Source organism: Phycomyces blakesleeanus (genome assembly GCF_001638985.1).
Source record: "Phycomyces blakesleeanus NRRL 1555(-) unplaced genomic scaffold PHYBLscaffold_5, whole genome shotgun sequence".
Lineage (NCBI taxonomy): Eukaryota > Fungi > Mucoromycota > Mucoromycetes > Mucorales > Phycomycetaceae > Phycomyces > Phycomyces blakesleeanus.
The window spans coordinates 467899-485830 of NW_017265138.1; the positions used below are offsets into that span (position 1 = coordinate 467899).

General features: G+C 33.7%; 5 protein-coding genes across 5 annotated transcripts; 3 read left to right on the top strand and 2 right to left on the bottom strand.

The window, feature by feature from the left end:
• Positions 1 to 4060: 4060 nt before the first annotated feature.
• PHYBLDRAFT_104253 (basic-leucine zipper transcription factor) lies at positions 4061 to 4237 on the bottom strand (the record flags this gene model as incomplete). The annotated part of the gene is made up of 1 exon (XM_018427833.1): positions 4061 to 4237. A coding segment is annotated over one exon (177 nt), but the record flags the coding sequence as incomplete, so codon positions are not given.
• Positions 4238 to 5597: 1360 nt separating this feature from the next.
• PHYBLDRAFT_63158 (hypothetical protein) lies at positions 5598 to 6101 on the top strand (the record flags this gene model as incomplete). Its single annotated transcript, XM_018441077.1, has 2 exons — positions 5598 to 5784; positions 5869 to 6101. The coding sequence occupies 2 exons, from the start codon at positions 5598 to 5600 to the stop codon at positions 6099 to 6101; spliced, it is 420 nt and encodes a 139-aa protein (XP_018294673.1).
• Positions 6102 to 7996: 1895 nt separating this feature from the next.
• On the top strand, positions 7997 to 9943 carry PHYBLDRAFT_185790 (hypothetical protein; the record flags this gene model as incomplete). Its single annotated transcript, XM_018439143.1, has 6 exons — positions 7997 to 8033; positions 8110 to 8277; positions 8382 to 8614; positions 8767 to 8887; positions 9013 to 9145; positions 9308 to 9943. 6 exons carry the CDS (start codon positions 7997 to 7999, stop codon positions 9492 to 9494), a joined length of 879 nt encoding a protein of 292 aa, XP_018294674.1. The 3' UTR covers positions 9495 to 9943.
• Positions 9944 to 13505: 3562 nt separating this feature from the next.
• On the bottom strand, positions 13506 to 14430 carry PHYBLDRAFT_165159 (Homeodomain-like DNA binding domain-containing transcription factor; the record flags this gene model as incomplete). The annotated part of the gene is made up of 2 exons (XM_018435171.1): positions 13506 to 14120; positions 14191 to 14430. The coding sequence occupies 2 exons, from the start codon at positions 14428 to 14430 to the stop codon at positions 13506 to 13508; spliced, it is 855 nt and encodes a 284-aa protein (XP_018294675.1).
• A 1163-nt stretch (positions 14431 to 15593) lies between these two features.
• PHYBLDRAFT_109147 (hypothetical protein) lies at positions 15594 to 17473 on the top strand (the record flags this gene model as incomplete). Its single annotated transcript, XM_018428095.1, has 8 exons — positions 15594 to 15707; positions 15976 to 16042; positions 16085 to 16231; positions 16340 to 16459; positions 16564 to 16590; positions 16753 to 17035; positions 17097 to 17196; positions 17288 to 17473. 8 exons carry the CDS (start codon positions 15594 to 15596, stop codon positions 17471 to 17473), a joined length of 1044 nt encoding a protein of 347 aa, XP_018294676.1.
• Positions 17474 to 17932: the final 459 nt, after the last annotated feature.

The window sequence follows — 17932 nt, forward strand, 5'->3', positions numbered from 1 at the left end:
TGAGCCCGAATATTTGACCTTTGGCCACATTTTTTTTTGTTTAAACCTGTCTACCACGTTCAATCAGTGTAACCGATGCCGCAATAGACTTTCTTTATCTGATGTACTTGTTCTTATCCCCATAGCTACTCTAATTACAATGTACATAAGGAGTGTACGGAAATGAACTAATCTCTAGGTTTTATCTCGCCCTCCAGTTCATCTAGCCTTTTAAATACAAAATATTTCTAATAAGCAATATAAAAGAGTATTGTTCTCAATTAAGGCCCGTGTGTTAGTGGATGTCAAATTGAAATTTTTAGTAAATCTACACGTACTAACAAGATACAACTCATAATTTGGGGATGTGAATTTTGGCTAGAATTTCTATACCATCTTTATTGCCTTTTTAAGCGGAAAAGATATTATAGCATTTGTACTTTTTTTTGCTACACTCTTTCGGGAAATTATTGGTGCACTTTTCTATCCATTTCTCTGTTAAATTGATCTATTTTCTATTGACCCAATTTGAACCGTGGTGTGAAACATATCCTAGAAGACATATCTATGGTTGGCTTTGCTTAATTCATAGAAGAAGAAGAAGAAAAGTGAAATTAAGGTACAAAGAGCGAAATGTGCGTCCATATAAACAAACAATCATATATTTTAACATATGCTTATTGTTTTCATTAATCAGATTTTTTTATGTGATTTGAGTTTCCAATAACCTTCATATGTAGTTTACTTGCTGAATAATCAAGCCTCAAGACATGTCCTTTTCTTCTTCTTCTTTGATGTTGGATCAAGTAACTAGCCTGTTTTTCTTATTTTCTTACTTATATTTGTCAAATGGCTTTACAAATGAACATTAAGGTATCCACAGGTACATATATAAGCCTAGCCTTTACATAATATTCTATATGATTAAATGAGAAATAAAAAAGATAATTAATTGGAAATAGCCACCTTTCATATTTGATTGCTTGATTAATTTTTCTTATTTGCTCGTTTATTTGTTATATTTACTATATATATTCTGGAAAAATGATTATGAATTTATATAGTGAACAATTTCCCCATCATATGAAAATTCCAATTTTCTGGACATCACACTACCAAAAAATAAAAAGCCTCTTATATATATATCTTTGTGTGTGTGTATATTTTCTTATTTCTATAAAAAGAAATATATATATAAGAAAACAAAACAAAAAAACTAATCATCATATGGCAGTGGGTTGTCTTGTTCTCTCACAGCAGAAGCTTCTGGCCTCACTATCAAATTTTCCCCATTTAAAAAAATATTATCTTTCACAAATAGAAATTGGTCAATTCATTTTTTAGTAAAGTTTAACATTTAGTTTATATTGATAAGTATAATGAGAGTATTAAAGATAATACACATATTTTTTTGTCTTAATAAACCAACTTTGTGTGTGTGTATATATTTGTGCTCTAACTAATCTGACTATATTTGACAGCTAGAATTCATGGTCAACGTACGACAAAAAAGATCACCAGGAATAAGTCGATTTATTGAGCCTAAATGTCACAACAACTATGAAGCTTTATTTCAAGATAAAGACAGCATCTAATTATATATATATACCTACATTTACTAAGTATAATAATGGCTGTCAAGATACATAATTATTTTTTAATTGGTCAATACATATACATTTAATACTTTTATAACAAATACATAGAGGAAAGATAATGACTGAGTTCAGGGCATAGGATAGTTTTTGTGTTTTCTTTATTAAAGATAATATGATCAATAATAGTATAAGAGGGGGTTTCTTTCTTTTACAAAAAAATTAATATAGAAATGAAAAGGTTGAAATATAAGTACAAGGAGATATTATATATATATTTCTTTATATATAATACTAAAAACAGAAAATAAAAGAAAAAGAAGGTCAGCAAAAATATAACAAAAGAAAGGGTTGGTTAATATTAAAAAAAAAGAAGAAGAAAAATGATACTTGAAATGAAATGAAGTTAAATTGAAATAGAAAAAAAAAGAGGGGGCTTAAGAGTCATTGCCAAGATGTTCATCAAGTGAAAAATCGGCTAGATTAATACCTAGTGAGTTCAATAAAACATTAGTCTCGAAAACAAATACCTTCAATCAATCAAATGAATGAATCAATAAAAAGAATTACGTTTATTACCATATTCGCCTGGTTCTCGAATAAACGCGTCCCACGAGGGAAAATTCTGTAGCATGGTCGGCGGGTGTACCGGTTGGATGGTGTCATTGTTGTTGTTGTTGTTGCTATGAATTTGTTGCATATTGTTGTGAGGGTTAAGGGAGTTTTGGTGGCTTTGCAAGTGTTGTTGTTGTTGTTGTTGCTGTTGTTTTAAAGTTGAGGGTATTTGAGCATAGGGAGAATAGCCGGCGTATCCATTAGTAAGACGAATAGGTATCAATGTAGGCTGCTGTTGCCCGGTTATTGTGTTTGGTATTCCTGTCAATTTTCCTGTTTCGGTTGGCATCATCGTTGACTGAGACTGAGACTGATTTGATCTGACAGAGTCGCTAGAGACGGAAGACGAGCATGAGCCCACAGAAGATCCAATTTGATGATTATGTGGTGGTCTCGCTGATTGGGACATTGGTCCAAAATCGATACCAAGGAATGAGGAAAGATCGTTGAGCATCATCGGGCCCTGAGGATTTCCTGCAGATATATTACTAGCACCACCACCACCACCATTACCAGCAGCAGCAACGGGAGAAGGATGAACAGGGATAGGGATAGAATTAGTTGTTGCAGAAATGGAATTAATTGTACGGGGCGGGTAAATAGATGAGGCAAGCTGGGTAGAAAGCGCTGTGTCAACTGGCTTGTCGAAAGTCTTGAGATCTTGCAATCCCTGCAGTCGTCTCCATCGATTGGTCGTACGGCGCAAATCATAGTCTATTGTCAAGAACCAGAACTTTTCAAAAAATTCCTGCGGAAGTTCCCAGTTTCCAGCTACGGCAGGGTCGTTTCCGTGGAAGACGGATGAACCGAGTAGACATCGGAAACAGTCATCAAGGTCGAATTGATGTTGAAAGAGAATCATTCGGTCCCGCATGTGTGGAGTTGGAATGAGGTCGATACGAGGGTCGTGAGGAACGGTGAGCTTATTAGAATAATAATAATAATAATAATTAGAGAATACCAATATATTAGAAAGCATATTTCTAATTGCTGCTTATATTTGTGTATGGTATGGCATGGCATGGCATGGAATAGTATTGTGCTTTATTCTTTCCCTTTCTTTCTTCTTCATTAAATACATATACATATATAAATATAAATATAAATATAAATATATAAATATGTATTACCTGTAATAGAGTAGGTTGAATGGCAAAGGGGATTGATTTCATACGAATGCATGCAGACTGTAACCGCAATCTGAGACGGAGTGTTTGAATAGCAGCAAGGTTTGAGGTCAGCGGGTCATTTAGGAGTTTTGTTGGACGAGCTAAATTCGGCTCTTCTTGATGAGGTTGTGCTGTGGCTTCATCGGAGCTTGTGTTCATATTCGAATCGCCAGGAAAATAAGGTGGAGATTCTGCTACAGGTACAGGAGAAAGGTCAGGAAGGTTGGAGAACGAAGGTGACCTATCTTGTCTGCCTCCATCCGAGGAGTCGTAATGAGGCTGTGATTCAGTGTGGGGTTTGTCGGCCACAGCTGAATATATGAGATCTTTCCAGTCTGAATTATTTTTGGAGTGTCTACTGATGTCGTTATTATGGCTGTGGTTGTGGTTGTGGTTATTGCTATCGCTGTTGTGATATTGCTGCTGATTCTGCTGTAGCTGATGTTGTGAATGGATTCCGTCTTGAGTGATTATAATTGATCCAGATGAGGTGTGTTTGTCGCGATGTTTACGATTCTGGAGGCCTAGAAACTTTGGGACTATAGGGAGCTTGTTGTTTGCATTGAGTTTGACATAGGCCGATATGGGGGCCGGACTGGACTGGGCCAATACAGCCAGAGCTTGGTCGTTGATGTGCGGTGAGTGTTGGGGAATGACAAGATTGTGTTGGTAGCAGACGAGTTGGAGAGTGAGGACGATGCCTTTGAGGTACCAGTTTTCGCACTTGAGGACTTCGTTGTCGCTTTTTAGTTGTTCGTTTTCCGAGTAGACCTTTTCACGCTGTTCTCGCATCTGCTTTATTGTAACCTCAAGGTCTCGCATGTGTCTCTCTTTCCGTTCTCGAAATGCTCTCTGGGCAGCTCTGTTCTGAGCTTTGCGGAGTGCAGGCGAGGCAGGATTGGGTTTGCGGCCTGGCTTTTTTCTTATTTTGATGGGTGGACCTTCTGGCTGGGGAGCTGGAGACGGTTGAGCATCAGCTGTATCTTGGCTCATAGAGTCGTCAAAGTAGGACTCGGTGGACATGTCTATATCCCCTGATACTGACATTATTGGATTTAGCTAGTAGAATACAGCCGAGAAGAAGAAGAAGAAGTAAAAGAGAGAAAGTGAAAGAGAAGGAATAAGAAAATTGAAAAAGCAAAGAACAGATATGTATATATATATATATATACAAGTTTGAGTGTATGTAAATCTATATATTATATATTATATATATTAAATGTTGCAATAAAAATAATATTTTTTTTAAAAAAAAATGGCACTGGGGGATTCATATAAACCCAAAGTCACAGTGTTTCTGTGCGACAATGTTGAAAACTGGGTCATTGAAGTGGGGCAAAAATAAAATAAAATAAAATAATGTTTATAATAATAATAAGAACAACGTGTGTAGAATGCTATACACACCCTCAATACCCTCACTCCACTCCACTCCACTCATTTTCACTCCACTCGTTTTCACTTACCAACCTATCATATATCACCTACCCATATTCATTCAAAATATGTTGATAATTTATTTTTATTTTTGGACCTGTAAACTAACAAATGCGGGGCAGATATGAATTACCATTTACACTTACCCAATGGTCGTTCAGCTTACACTGGGTTTAGAATATATATAAAAAATAAGTGTTTCATTTTCTCATCAAGAATAAATAAATAGAAAAAAAATATTATACACATTAATTAGAATATTTATAATAGAAATATATTCCCTTTTTTTATGAGATAATAAAAAAAAACCAATACAAAATATGCGATTAATAACAAAAAATATTAGAAAATATGAGAATATTGGAATCCAAATTTAGCCTTGTACAAGAGTAAATTACAAATTACTCATTAATTATTGTAATCACAATTATAATTACAGTTCTTATTATAGCTGTAAAAATCTTGAAACTAGAATTAGAGTTAGAATTGGACTTAGAATTTGTCTTTTTATTATTATTAATTAAAATAAAAGAAAAATAAAAGGTCTGGTAACATCATACATCTCATTACATCCCCAACCTCTTTTCTTCTTCTTCTTATTGTATTAATGGTTGACTTCATTGCAAAATACCGAGCGATTACCGTCTTTGATGCTCAAGAGAAATAAAGAAGAGAAAAAAAGGCTAAATGACCTACTCTACTCTATAAGACGTCTTATTACCACAGATTTCTTGGCCGCCATTGCACAAGTGAAAAAATCGTGCTAGTCAATAACATAAGCCCAACGTACCCAGCGTATAATATGTATTGTGAAAACACGACGAGAGATTGTATGGATTTTGGAATGAAGATGTCGAAATATATCGGGGTGGTTAGAAGAGTGTTGCTATTTTTTTTAGTGACCAGCCCAGACACATTTGTTATATCACTATATTCCACTCGAGACGCTTTTGAAGAGAAGTTCTTCCCCTTAAAAAAAAGTGTTTTCCGTAAGCGTTGGGCGCGATGAAAAAGACAGAAAAAAATACCAGGACTTGGTTATCAAGAAATTACCCCATTATTGATTGCTATAGAGGAGGACTTGAGCAGATCAGAACAATATATTCGATTCGTCGAGATATTCTTGTGTGTATTATTTGATGTCTCTATCCACGATCTGAAGTTACAAGTACGAGTACGAGTGAAGTTCATTGGTAATTTACCCGCGGAGTATTATGAGGCAAGATCTACCGAGAAAGTGAACAGCAACTACGCTATCTACCAAGATCTCATTCAAGTGTCCATTTGTTTGAAAGAATACTCTTAATGAAAATTACATGAATGGGGTGCTCGGCTTACAAGTTGTGACGGGGAAAACTGTCATATTCCACATTCTGGGTTTACTAGCCAGCATGATTGTGTATATATATATGCGTGTATTTTATTAGTCTTTGATTTCACCAAAGTTTTTTGTTGTATTCAAAAAGAACCACAACAGGAAATTACACCAAATACAATTAAACCAAGCCACTTCCACATAAAGTAGACCTTTCTTTCGTTTGGCCACACCTTATTTTGTTATTTTTTTGCCAGAACCTTTTCTTACAATTCTAACAATTTTGCTTTCAGGAAATGAAAAAAGAGTCTCCCAAAAAAATGATGAACTTGATACCATACTTGCATTATAATAATATGGTCCTAGTTGTTCCACTGGGATTTCCTCTTACACGATATGTTAGAAACCACAGTGATATCAAATTATTTGACTAGCGGCCATCCCAAAGTCCGGGTTTGTGCCTAATCTATGGCGTATGACATGTTCCAAGACCTAACATTTTAAGAGAGAATAGGAGTCTCAAGATCTCAAAGCTCGTAGTGTTGACACCATGTACTAAATATTTTTCTTTGTTTTACAAATCAAAAACAAATAAAAGAAAGGTTTATCTTATCCGGTTGAATTCTTTAGATGTAGCATAAATAGGCTGATATGCCTAGTTTTATTTGGGTCTACTAGAAATCAAGAACTCTGGAAGTGATTTCTGTGGTGATGATCTACATCGGCTTCTAAAGAATCAAACCCAAAAAATGCCGCCGCAAGAAGAAATCAGGCACTTTATATTTTATCGATTTACTCATAAACGTACTCACTGTCAAGTATTTTACTAGAGAGGAGATACTAAATATATAAGCTTCATGGAACATTTTCAATGTAGAAAAAATAGGACTTTAATATAAAGATCTTTATGAGTTAATATATTTATTCTAGAATTTTAATTTTGGTTTTGAAATTCCATTATTCTGATACATATATACTAATGATTTGCAGAAATCCTACAAATAATTTAAATCAATCGATCAATAAAAAATGGATTTCTGTACCACCAAAGAAATATTACTTAAATTGGAATAAAACGACATTAATATATGTATATTTGATATATATATATATACTTTTACACACAAAACACATATCATATACATAGTTTTTATATATATATTAACCATTAATGATATAAAGACAAGTAAATCATCGCCACTTTTGTTTCAGTTACCCATGAAACCCAATGTAAACCCGATCCAAAACAAAATGTATCAGTACAGATAAATGTAAATATATTGGCAAGTAGATCTTGCTGTTAATGATGATAATGATGGTATTAATATTTACACGATTGTATTAAATATTTATATAAAGATGTCTGTGAATGTATAAATGTATATATTACTGCGGTAAAAGCCATTATAAAGACATTTGCTGTATTAATAATGGGTTGATCTTTGATAATTTTTAATGCCCCTGTGTGTGTCTGCGTAGTATCTGTGTGTAGGTTTGTGTATTAAAAAAAATGTTCCTGTGGTATCTGAGATACAAATATGTTTTTTGCAGTTCCATTTATAAAGACAAACTATATCGTCTGATTGGCTATATCGTAAGCCACCTTGCCTTCGTCAGCGCCGCTTAATCGTTTGCTTTGTAGCCCATCCTACACAACCCTTCCTTACTTTCCCTTTTATTCAATTCTCTCTCTCTATTTTCTCTTCTTTTTTTTTGCTTTTTTTTGCTTCTTCTTCTCATTGCATTCCATTCTTTTCTTCTTCTTCTTCTTCTTCTTCTTCTTCTTATTCTTCTTCTTTATATATTATATTAAATATATATACACACTTCATTTTCTTATTCATCTTCATTTATAATTTGTTCATTTCTTTTTCCTTTTTAAAAAAATGTCTTCTCGGTTTTACATGTCAGAAGTACCAAAAGGTACATTCCTTTAGAGCCTTATATAAAAAAAACAAAAAAAACTAAACCTTCTTTCTTCCTTCTCTTCCTTATTTAGGCCGCAAGCGTCGATTCTCTGAGGATGAAGACATGAGCGATGCCCAATCCCTCCCTTCCCCTCGTTCTTTTGTCGAGAAGCATCAACGTCGCTACACAGAGCGTCCTATTGATATAAAACGTTGCAAATCTGGCATCCAGAAGCAATCATCTAATGCAGCTCTTCTGGGTAAGCAATACCAATACCAATGCTAACATACATATCTATTATAATAGGCTTCAAAAAAATAAAAAATAAAAAAGACATACTAACATATATACCTTTATGTATAGCTACAATGAACAGAGATAAACTAGTATCTTTACTACAAGGCTTATTGGAAGGCCATCCTGAATTACGACAAAATATCATGACCTACATACCCGCGCCGACAATTGCATCAGCAACAAGTGTATTGCAGGACATGGAAAAACAGATGGTAGATAGCTTTCCATATAGCCGCCATGGTCCCAGTAGAGATGCTTACACTTTCTCACGTGTAAGAGAGCCAATGGGAGAACTTATTGTAAGTACTTGTTTCTTTTTCTTAAAAACATACACATACACACACACATATATATATATATACATATATGCATACATATTTGTTTCACTTGTGGGATGCCATCAGTACATCTAATGCAACTCTTTTCTTGCTTTTTTGCTTTGATGACACAGGACACAGTCACACAGTATGCGAGCCATTTCACATCCGCCATTGTCTTTCCAACCACTTGTTTTTCGTTTCTTGACCTTGCAACGCACGTAGCACATCGATTGCCGGTCTGGGATAATGAAGGTACTATACATACATATTTCCTTACATACATAAATAATATAATATAATATAAATAAATGTCATTTTACTTTGAATTATATAATTCTTATAATTTTTTTTCCGTATGTATTTTTCAAATCCTACAGAACACAATACCATGCGACGGAATCTTTATCGCGATTTGGCTGGGTTCTGGCTAAATACAGTCCGTTCAGCAGCATCTAAACTACAAGAAGGAGAGTCCTATAGTAGCCACACAGTCAGTGACTGGGCGAAAAGGTAAGCCAATATATGATTTTTTTTACTATCTATCTACCTATCTATCTATAGAGATACATTAGATAACTATCATTATTGCCTGGTTATTAATCATTAAACATAAATCTTTCTCTTTGTGTGTTTGTGCGTATAAATTATTATTATTATTTTATTGTTTTTAAGTCTTGCACAACACAATGGACACACGAATGGCCTGTTTACAGACGCAGTGCACGAATTTACCCGGTTGCTCCTTTCTAATCCTCCTTCTGAGAAGCCTCGCACTTCATTATGTCATCGTCCTGGTCTTGTTGACAAGGATCTTTCAAGATTTGGGCCTCAATCTCCTGTCGTTGGTTATGCAGATTAACACACACATATATATATGTGTGTGTGTGTCTACGCACATACTTGGACCATTTCTCTAGCCACAACTCTTAAGCATTTCATACTTTTTCTTTCTTTCTTTTTTCTCTTTATATCTATCTATCTATCTATCTATCTATCTATCTACCCGCCTACCTATCTGTCTACCAATCTATCTATTTCTCACCGTCACCACCCATATATTATATATATATACAAATTGTTTCTTTCTTACCCACTCATTCCATCCCCCTTTCTAACCTTCAACCCTTAACCTTTTACCCTAACCCTAACCAAAATCCAAATCCTGAACTTTAACATCCCTTCTGTTCCTTTCCTTTTCTTTCTTTCTACCTATCTCATGCAATACATTAGTTTTAAACGACCTGTCATGATTAGACAGCAAATAAAAAAAATACAAGCAAAAAAATAAAAAATAAAAACAAGAACCGCAACAATAGTAACATGGTAATTATATCTATTCTTCTTTGTGTGTGTATATTTTAAAGCAAGGTGACCGTATAGACCACGATGACCTTGTAAATATTATTATAAACAATGATCATTTAATAATAATAAATATAATCTTCTGACATGTTTTATTATTATTATTATTATTATTATTATTGTTACAGTATCCATGACTACAAACAATTAAAAAATATAGTTTATATTAATTACCAAATCAATAAATCAATAAATCATTCAGTAGAATAAGAATAGAAATAATAGCAATGGAGTTTGACAAGGTCTATTGATTGACTTAATAATAATAGAAGAACCTATTAATATATCTTGCTTGTCTTTGGTTTTATTGATCGTTTGATATACAAGTATATCTATGCTACGTTCTTTTTCTAGTAGTAGTATTATTGTAATTAATTCTATACCTATCAAATTGTCATGTTATATATATTATATTTTGGAATCATTGGTTCTATAATTGATAGATTCAAATGATTCTTATTGTGTCTTGGCAAAATAGAGGAGAAGATCATAGAGGATTCCAAAAAATAAATAATTGTTTATTGGTTTAATTGAAATTGAAATTAAAAGTACTAAGAATAATACAAACATACAAAATCAGAAGAAGTACAAGAAGTACAAGAGCTTTTTCAAATGCTTATGCCTTTTTTTCTTCCTCTGCTTATTCAAACAAACAATGGTATCAATAGTAATCATTATCTTTTTTTCTTTAAAAAAAAAATGGATATCCTTTTAATAAATCAAAAAACTTTTGTACCTCACATTGAGAGATCTTGTACCACATACGAAAATAACCATCACTGTAGAAAAAAATCTACGAGTATTTTTTGATACTCGTAACTTTCTGCCCAAAACTCGTAACTTGAAAAGGTCCGACACGCACTTACTAAGTTTAGTATGTGCTAAGCCTATTTTAGTATTCTGAGGCTGACATTAAAATATGATTGTTTTGTTTTTAAGCCAGAAGGCCGTTTTAGATGAATATAGTATGTGAAACTGCTTATCAGACTGCAAAACTGGGAAAGGGACAAACATGGCCTACAGATTACTTATATTTTTAATCTGAACTTAAAGAAGCCTTTGCCACCAAAAAGTAATGACTGTGATTACTTTTTAATGCATTGTTGTTTTTTTATTTTGTAAAAGTCTTTTTTAATTCTACTTTTTCACAAGGTCTAAATTATTAAAGGTCTCTAAAAAGAACACACTTAATAACTATGAAGGCTAGTATTAATAAAATGCGAATCAGCAAAGTTGACAAAAGAAAGTAACTTGAGAAGAATTGACAGAAAAATATCTGCATCAAGTACAATTTGGTTGTCAAGATTGCTCGCATGCTCATTAGAGATCTCTGTAGATTTCGAGAATCGCAGGGAATCTGTCTTCTGTTTTTTCAAAAGTAGGACTCAGGCATAACAATGTTAACACAAAGCAGGTTTATACTCTTTGATTAAAAGAATCAATTAAGAAATATACATGCCTTCATCAATATCATAGTACTTAGAAAATAGCTTTTTTTTAGATAAAACAATGTAAAAAGTATCACATAAAAATAGATATATGTATATTATTTAATGAATGTATAGCTTAAGCTGTTACTAAATATCATAAAAATTAGTACTTCTTCTTCGCATACTTCTTTATGTTTAACTTGTATTATTTTGATCAATAAAAACCAAAAAAATTCAATATAAAACATCATGCATTTGTTGAACCAATCATAAAGAGAATACAAATACCTAAAAAGGAATAGATCTGCCATATTTAGAATATTTTATTGGCTTAGATGCAAAATAATAGAAAATCCCATAAATCGTATTTGACAAAAAATAAAACTAATAGGCTAAAACAGGCATGCTATTGGCTATAAAAGTTACGAGTTCGTAACTCGTTACGAGGTCGGTATTTTAACGACTGACTTTTAAATAGCATAAGTTACGAACTCGTAACTTGTTACGAGGTCGGAGGTGTAAATCCTGCCATTTCCTACAGTGATTACTAAATGTACCATTGATTTTATGATCTTGATTAAAGAAAAGGAAAAAATGTTAGTGTAGTTGTTGTGGGGAGAAAATAAAGCAAAATATAATATAGACGAAAGAATTCGTGAGAACTTGTGTAGGTTGTTTATTTCAAAAGAAAAGTAGAATGATAAAATTCCATCGTTTTTCTACACGGAACTATCTACTGATATTTATATGTTTTTCTAATTTGTAATTCAGTGTGTGCTTAAGTAATCTTTATCACGATGAGTCATCTTCCAGGAGTATTGTTCTTCTGGAAAGATCCGGAAAGACCAATTGATATGATACTTCTCCAGTCAGATCAGTCCAAGAGTTTTGGTAAAGAAGAGCATTTATGCTATTGGTAATATTTTAGTATTCCGACCCAGATACTCGGGTAATGTTTCATAATATTAAATAGTTGTAGTTGTAGTCTCTCAATTAAGTATTTGTATAATAAAAGAAATATGTAGATGAAATATAATGATGCTATATATATAATGTATATGTATTTGTATATCCCATGTCATGGTGATAATAATAAATAATCAATTATGTGTATGATGATCTGTGTATTAGATAATATCATAAAGGGAGATCCGTTTGACTGGAATAGCTGAGGATATTATTTTATCCTTCAGTCTTACTCTCAGATTCAGCAGTAATCAATACTCATTCACAACACTGTCCACACTTGCTGTCCACACTTGCTGTCCACACTTGCTGTCCACACTTGCTGTCCACACTTGCTGTCCACACTTGCTGTCCACACTTGTCCACACTTGTCCACACTTGTCCACACTTGTCCACACTTGCCGACAGTCTCAAAAAAAAGTGACGAATCTCAGCTTTACGGCATGGGTTTTGCGATCTTTTCCTTTTCTCGTCAAACATATTCGATGCGTTTGCTTGATGCGTTATTCCTCTAGATGAGTTTTCTACTTTTTCCCTGTTGTTTTAGTGTTTGCTTGTTGCAGCCATGGATCGCCACTAGATTATAAGGGTGGAGATCATTTTCAGGATGGGCGCTCATTTTGGATTGCGAGTCCTTGGTATTGACACTTACATTGATACTCTGACCATTTTTAATGTTTTTTTTTTGCTTCGTGTTTGTTGCTTACCTTATTCTTATGGCGTAATTGTTTGGCTTTTAATGAAGTCGATATTGGTCATTACATGGGCATTTTGTTTCGACATTTATCCCAACACTTGTAAGAATGCGAAACGAAACCATTGAAATGACCTTTCTCCACACTTTTGCAGGCTTCTGTGATTCTTTTTGATAAAGTGTCTTTTTGCAAAAACCTGTGGCGCTTAACTTTACTCTTTGCCACTACCCAGAATTGTTCTATTTGGTTAAGCTCAGGAGAGTAAGTGGGCAGATACACACATTTATAACCACGATACTCAGTGTATTTCTTTATGTTTTCATTCGTGTGAATGGGTGCATTATCCATAACTATATAATGACCTTTCATATGTGGATGTTTATCCATTTCATCAAGTGTAGTTTTTAAGAAACTAATTTAATGGCTTGTTACAGTCCCTGAGCTTATATATCCATCAGCCTTTCGCATCTTGGCAGGTCTTGGTTTTTTAAGCCAATCGTGATCAAACTTGCGGCAGAGATAGCGTCCAATATAGACGTTGTATTTGCTCTCGTAGTTGGCCTGATAAAAATAGCACGGGTACCTTTTTTCGGACCAAGCTCTTGAACGTTTCGTGTTTATATCAAAAGCAGATTCGTCAAGAAACACGCAATTCGTCATGAAGTTCATGTCTGTATTTTCCCACTTACAAACCCGATCAAGTCGCTCCTCAATCTTCACTGGACTGTCTCTCTCGATAGAATGAAAATCTGCTTTTTTCAACGAAATGTTGCATTCACTTCTCATAAAGTTATAAACAGTGCTGCGTGAAACTTTAAAATCACTGAATCGCTTAAACAAATGTTCTACCACTTCAACAACAGCAGCAGAGGGATTAGCATCAATGAAGTTGACAATTGCCGTCTTATGATCTTTGGACAAGATACACTTACGGCCAATCTGTTTACAGCTCTCAATAATGCTATCAGGACATAAACTGTCTAACACATCTCTGAGCAGTTCGAATGTGAATGCCCAACTGCTTCGCTGCAGCTGATGCACTCATACATTTTTCAATCTTCAGGTCGAAGAATCTAACATTATCTTAGACGGTATAACGCACATAATCACGTTTCACGTTGGTTTCCTTCAAGCGAATGTCTGCATCTTTTGGTTTTTCTATTCGCATTGGACAAGCTGAAGATGATCCGCTGGAAGCTGGATTTTTCAAGTAATCAGCGTGAGTGGCAAATGTCTCAACATTAAACTCATTCTGATCGACAATGTACTCCATGGGCTTAGGGCCGCCATTCTCATCAACGACATTCCCATGTCCATCTTCAAATAAAAATATGGTACTCATCTTAAAAATGTAAAGTTTTTGGGAAAAAAAAATCACAGATGAAGAAAGCCTTTTTTTATATTTTTTTTTTCGAGTGCTAAAAAATCATGGTGATACGACATCATTTATTTCAAGCAAAACGACATTTGGCTTCCAAAAATACGACTTCCATTTCTGAAAATGTGAAATTGATTTTGATTGGCTGCGACATTGCTTTTTGGAAGCACTGTACATAAATAAATAAGTAAATATTTATATAATGGATATACATTTAATTTATATATATAAAATGCTGAGCCATTTGCGTTTAACCCGAAAACACCTGCCAAGTCTTTACAAATAAATAAATAATGAACCAAAAAAAACTGTAGTTTAGTCCAACCACATAGAGAGAGAGAGAAAGAAAAAAAAGTGGCTTCGCTGATAGATTATATGTAATAAAAATAATAATAAAATAATAGTCTAAAAAAACATATTAAAGCCGTGCACATTATTAGAGCACACGCAGTGCTATTGTTATTTCATATGTTCTTTTTCACATAGTAAATTGAATCGAATTGAATTGATCTTTCTTTATTATATATATATAAATTGTATACTCTTATTATCTTATAATGGTATCTACACATACAGCCATATATTTTGTATACGTAAATTTATATATGTATGTACATGTATATGTGTGTATGTGCACACCAACACTCACACAAAAATAGACAGGCAGATAGGCAGACAGGCAGATAGGCAGACAGGCATATGTATATATATATATATATATATATAAAGAGATAAATGTATAGGTGGTTATAAACGTAAATATTAATATATATATATGTATATATAATTAGATATATTATCTATATTTATATATATACAGTAACCAAAAAAAAAAAAGACACAAATAATAATAATAATACCTCTTTTCTTTCTCCTTGTCTTTCTTCTTCTTCCTCTTACTTTCTACTTCTCTATTCATATCCACGTCCCTTTCCTTTTTTCTCTTATAAATACAGACACACACACATATATATTCTTTTTTTATTATTTAATTTTTTTTTTTTTTTTACCTTTTTACCACGATGCAAGAACATGAGTTAGTTGAGCCCAGCTCATCTTCGGAATCTATACCTAAACGAAGAGTCCGTCCTCCTTCTGTCGTTGTCGAAACACTTGGTGCAACCACAATGGAAACCAAGGATGGCCGAAAGATTAACAATTACCTCTTGCGCGAAGAAATTGGACGCGGTGCATTTGGTACAGTCCATCTAGGCATAGACACTGACACCGACAAAAGCTATGTAAGCCAAAAAGATATATATATATATATATATAATTATATTTATGTATTATTTGTACACATGTACAACCACATTACACTATACCATACATTACAATAAAGTACAGTAAAGTACATAATTATATTATTTTATATTATAAAAATCCAGATCAAGAAAGACCAATAAAAAAAAAAGAGAGAACCTATTACGCCAAATCATTAAATCATACAATTACCAATTACCAACAATATTCTTTTATACAAACCATAACAACCAATAAACAAAATAGGCTATAAAAGAGTTTAGCAAGTCGCGCCTTCGCCGTAAGGAACGTTCAGATATGCTCAGACAATCAGGTCCTAGAGGCAGAGGGCGAGGTGGAATTGGCTTGGGTGTAGGAAGACCCGGAATGGGTGCCGGAAAGCCCTCGAACCCGCTTGATCTTGTCAGAGGTGAAATGGCCATTCTCAAGAAACTCAATCATCCTCACGTCGTGAAGCTTTTCGAAGTCCTGGATGATCCAAATGATGATTCACTTTATATGGGTAAATATCAATTTATTACAATACGTATATATATATATATATATGCGTGTGTGTGTGTGCATTTAATTTATATGTGTTTGTTCTGCATTGTTCTGCATTGTTCTGTAGTGTTTGAAATGGCTCAAAAGGGTGTTTTAATGAAGGTTGACGTGGATCAAGTAGCCAAACCTTATTCAAATGATGAAGCTCGTCGTTACTTTCGAGAAATGATACTTGGAATTGAATACCGTAAAGTCACTAGAATTATCATCATCATTTAATGAATTAATTAATTAATTAACGCGGGGAAACTCATTCACACTTTTAAATGATCATCTTTTATGTGCCTATAGTTCACAACAATGACATTGTTCATCGAGGTAAGAAAACAAATCACTATTAAATATATAATTTTCTCCCTTTTTCCAATTCATCCTCCTTCCTCCCCCCAACCTACACCCCTTTTATCTACATATATAAATATGTTTCAGCCAAGGAAAATAATTGAACCGAGATCTAACATTTTTTTTATTTTATTCTAGATATCAAACCCGACAACCTGTTATTGTCTAGTGGTGGAATGTTAAAAATCGTCGATTTTGGTGTATCCGAGATGTTCAAAGGCAATGATGACAAACTCAAAAAGTCGGCAGGAAGTCCTGCATTTATGGCCCCAGAGCTGTGTATAGCTCATCACGGAGAAATTTCCGGAAAGGCTGCCGATATCTGGTCAATGGGTATCACTCTTTACTGTCTCATTTACGGCAGACCTCCCTTTAGAACGTCCAGTTTGGTGGATCTTTTGGACATGATAAGGGATGATCCGTAAGTTTATATTTCTCACCATGTCATTTTATTATATAGATATTAATCCTTTTTTTTTTAGTATCCATTATGAAAAATCTACTGATCCTGATCTCCTTGATCTATTCTACAAATTACTTGAAAGAGACCCTAGCAAACGTATCACCATGCTGGAAATGAGAGTAAGAGAAGTTCATAGATAATAATTATTAGCTTTTATGATTTTCAAAGGAGAGAGAAAAAACTAAACGGTTAAATTTAATTTTTATATAGAATCACCCTTGGGTAACTAACCGTGGCAAGCTGCCAATGATCACAGAAGAAGAGAATTGTCGCGCTCTTGTTACTGAAATAACTGAGGAAGAAATGGCCAATGCTATCAAGAGTGTTGCCAATATCTTTACAGTCGTAAGTATCCAATGTAGATACAAAAGAGAGAAAAATAAAAAAGAGGTCTGAGAGTTTAGTGTTTATACTAACAATAATATAAAATAGATGAAGGCCGTTACAAAATTCAAGCGTCATTCACGTTCTTGGTCTCAGCATTCGTTGAACAAGATGATGAATGAGGTGAAGAAGCAAGACGAAGAAGCTCAGAATAAGGAAATTTTGGGTATTGAGAAAGGAGCCATGCATCTTTCCATAAACCACCCTATATAAATCAAATCCTTGATAAGATTTGATTTGACTTGATTTGATTTGATTTAATATATCTATATATTATCTTTTCACCTACCCATTCTACCTTTTCTCTCTCTCTATTTCTTTTGCACACAACTTTACTTTCAATTTATACGTTCACACCCTACACCCACTACTTGTTCAATTTTCTTCTCTTATTTTACTCACTCACTCATTCACCCATTCATTTTATTCAATCACTCAATTAACTATAGCTCTTGCTTAATATTATTATAT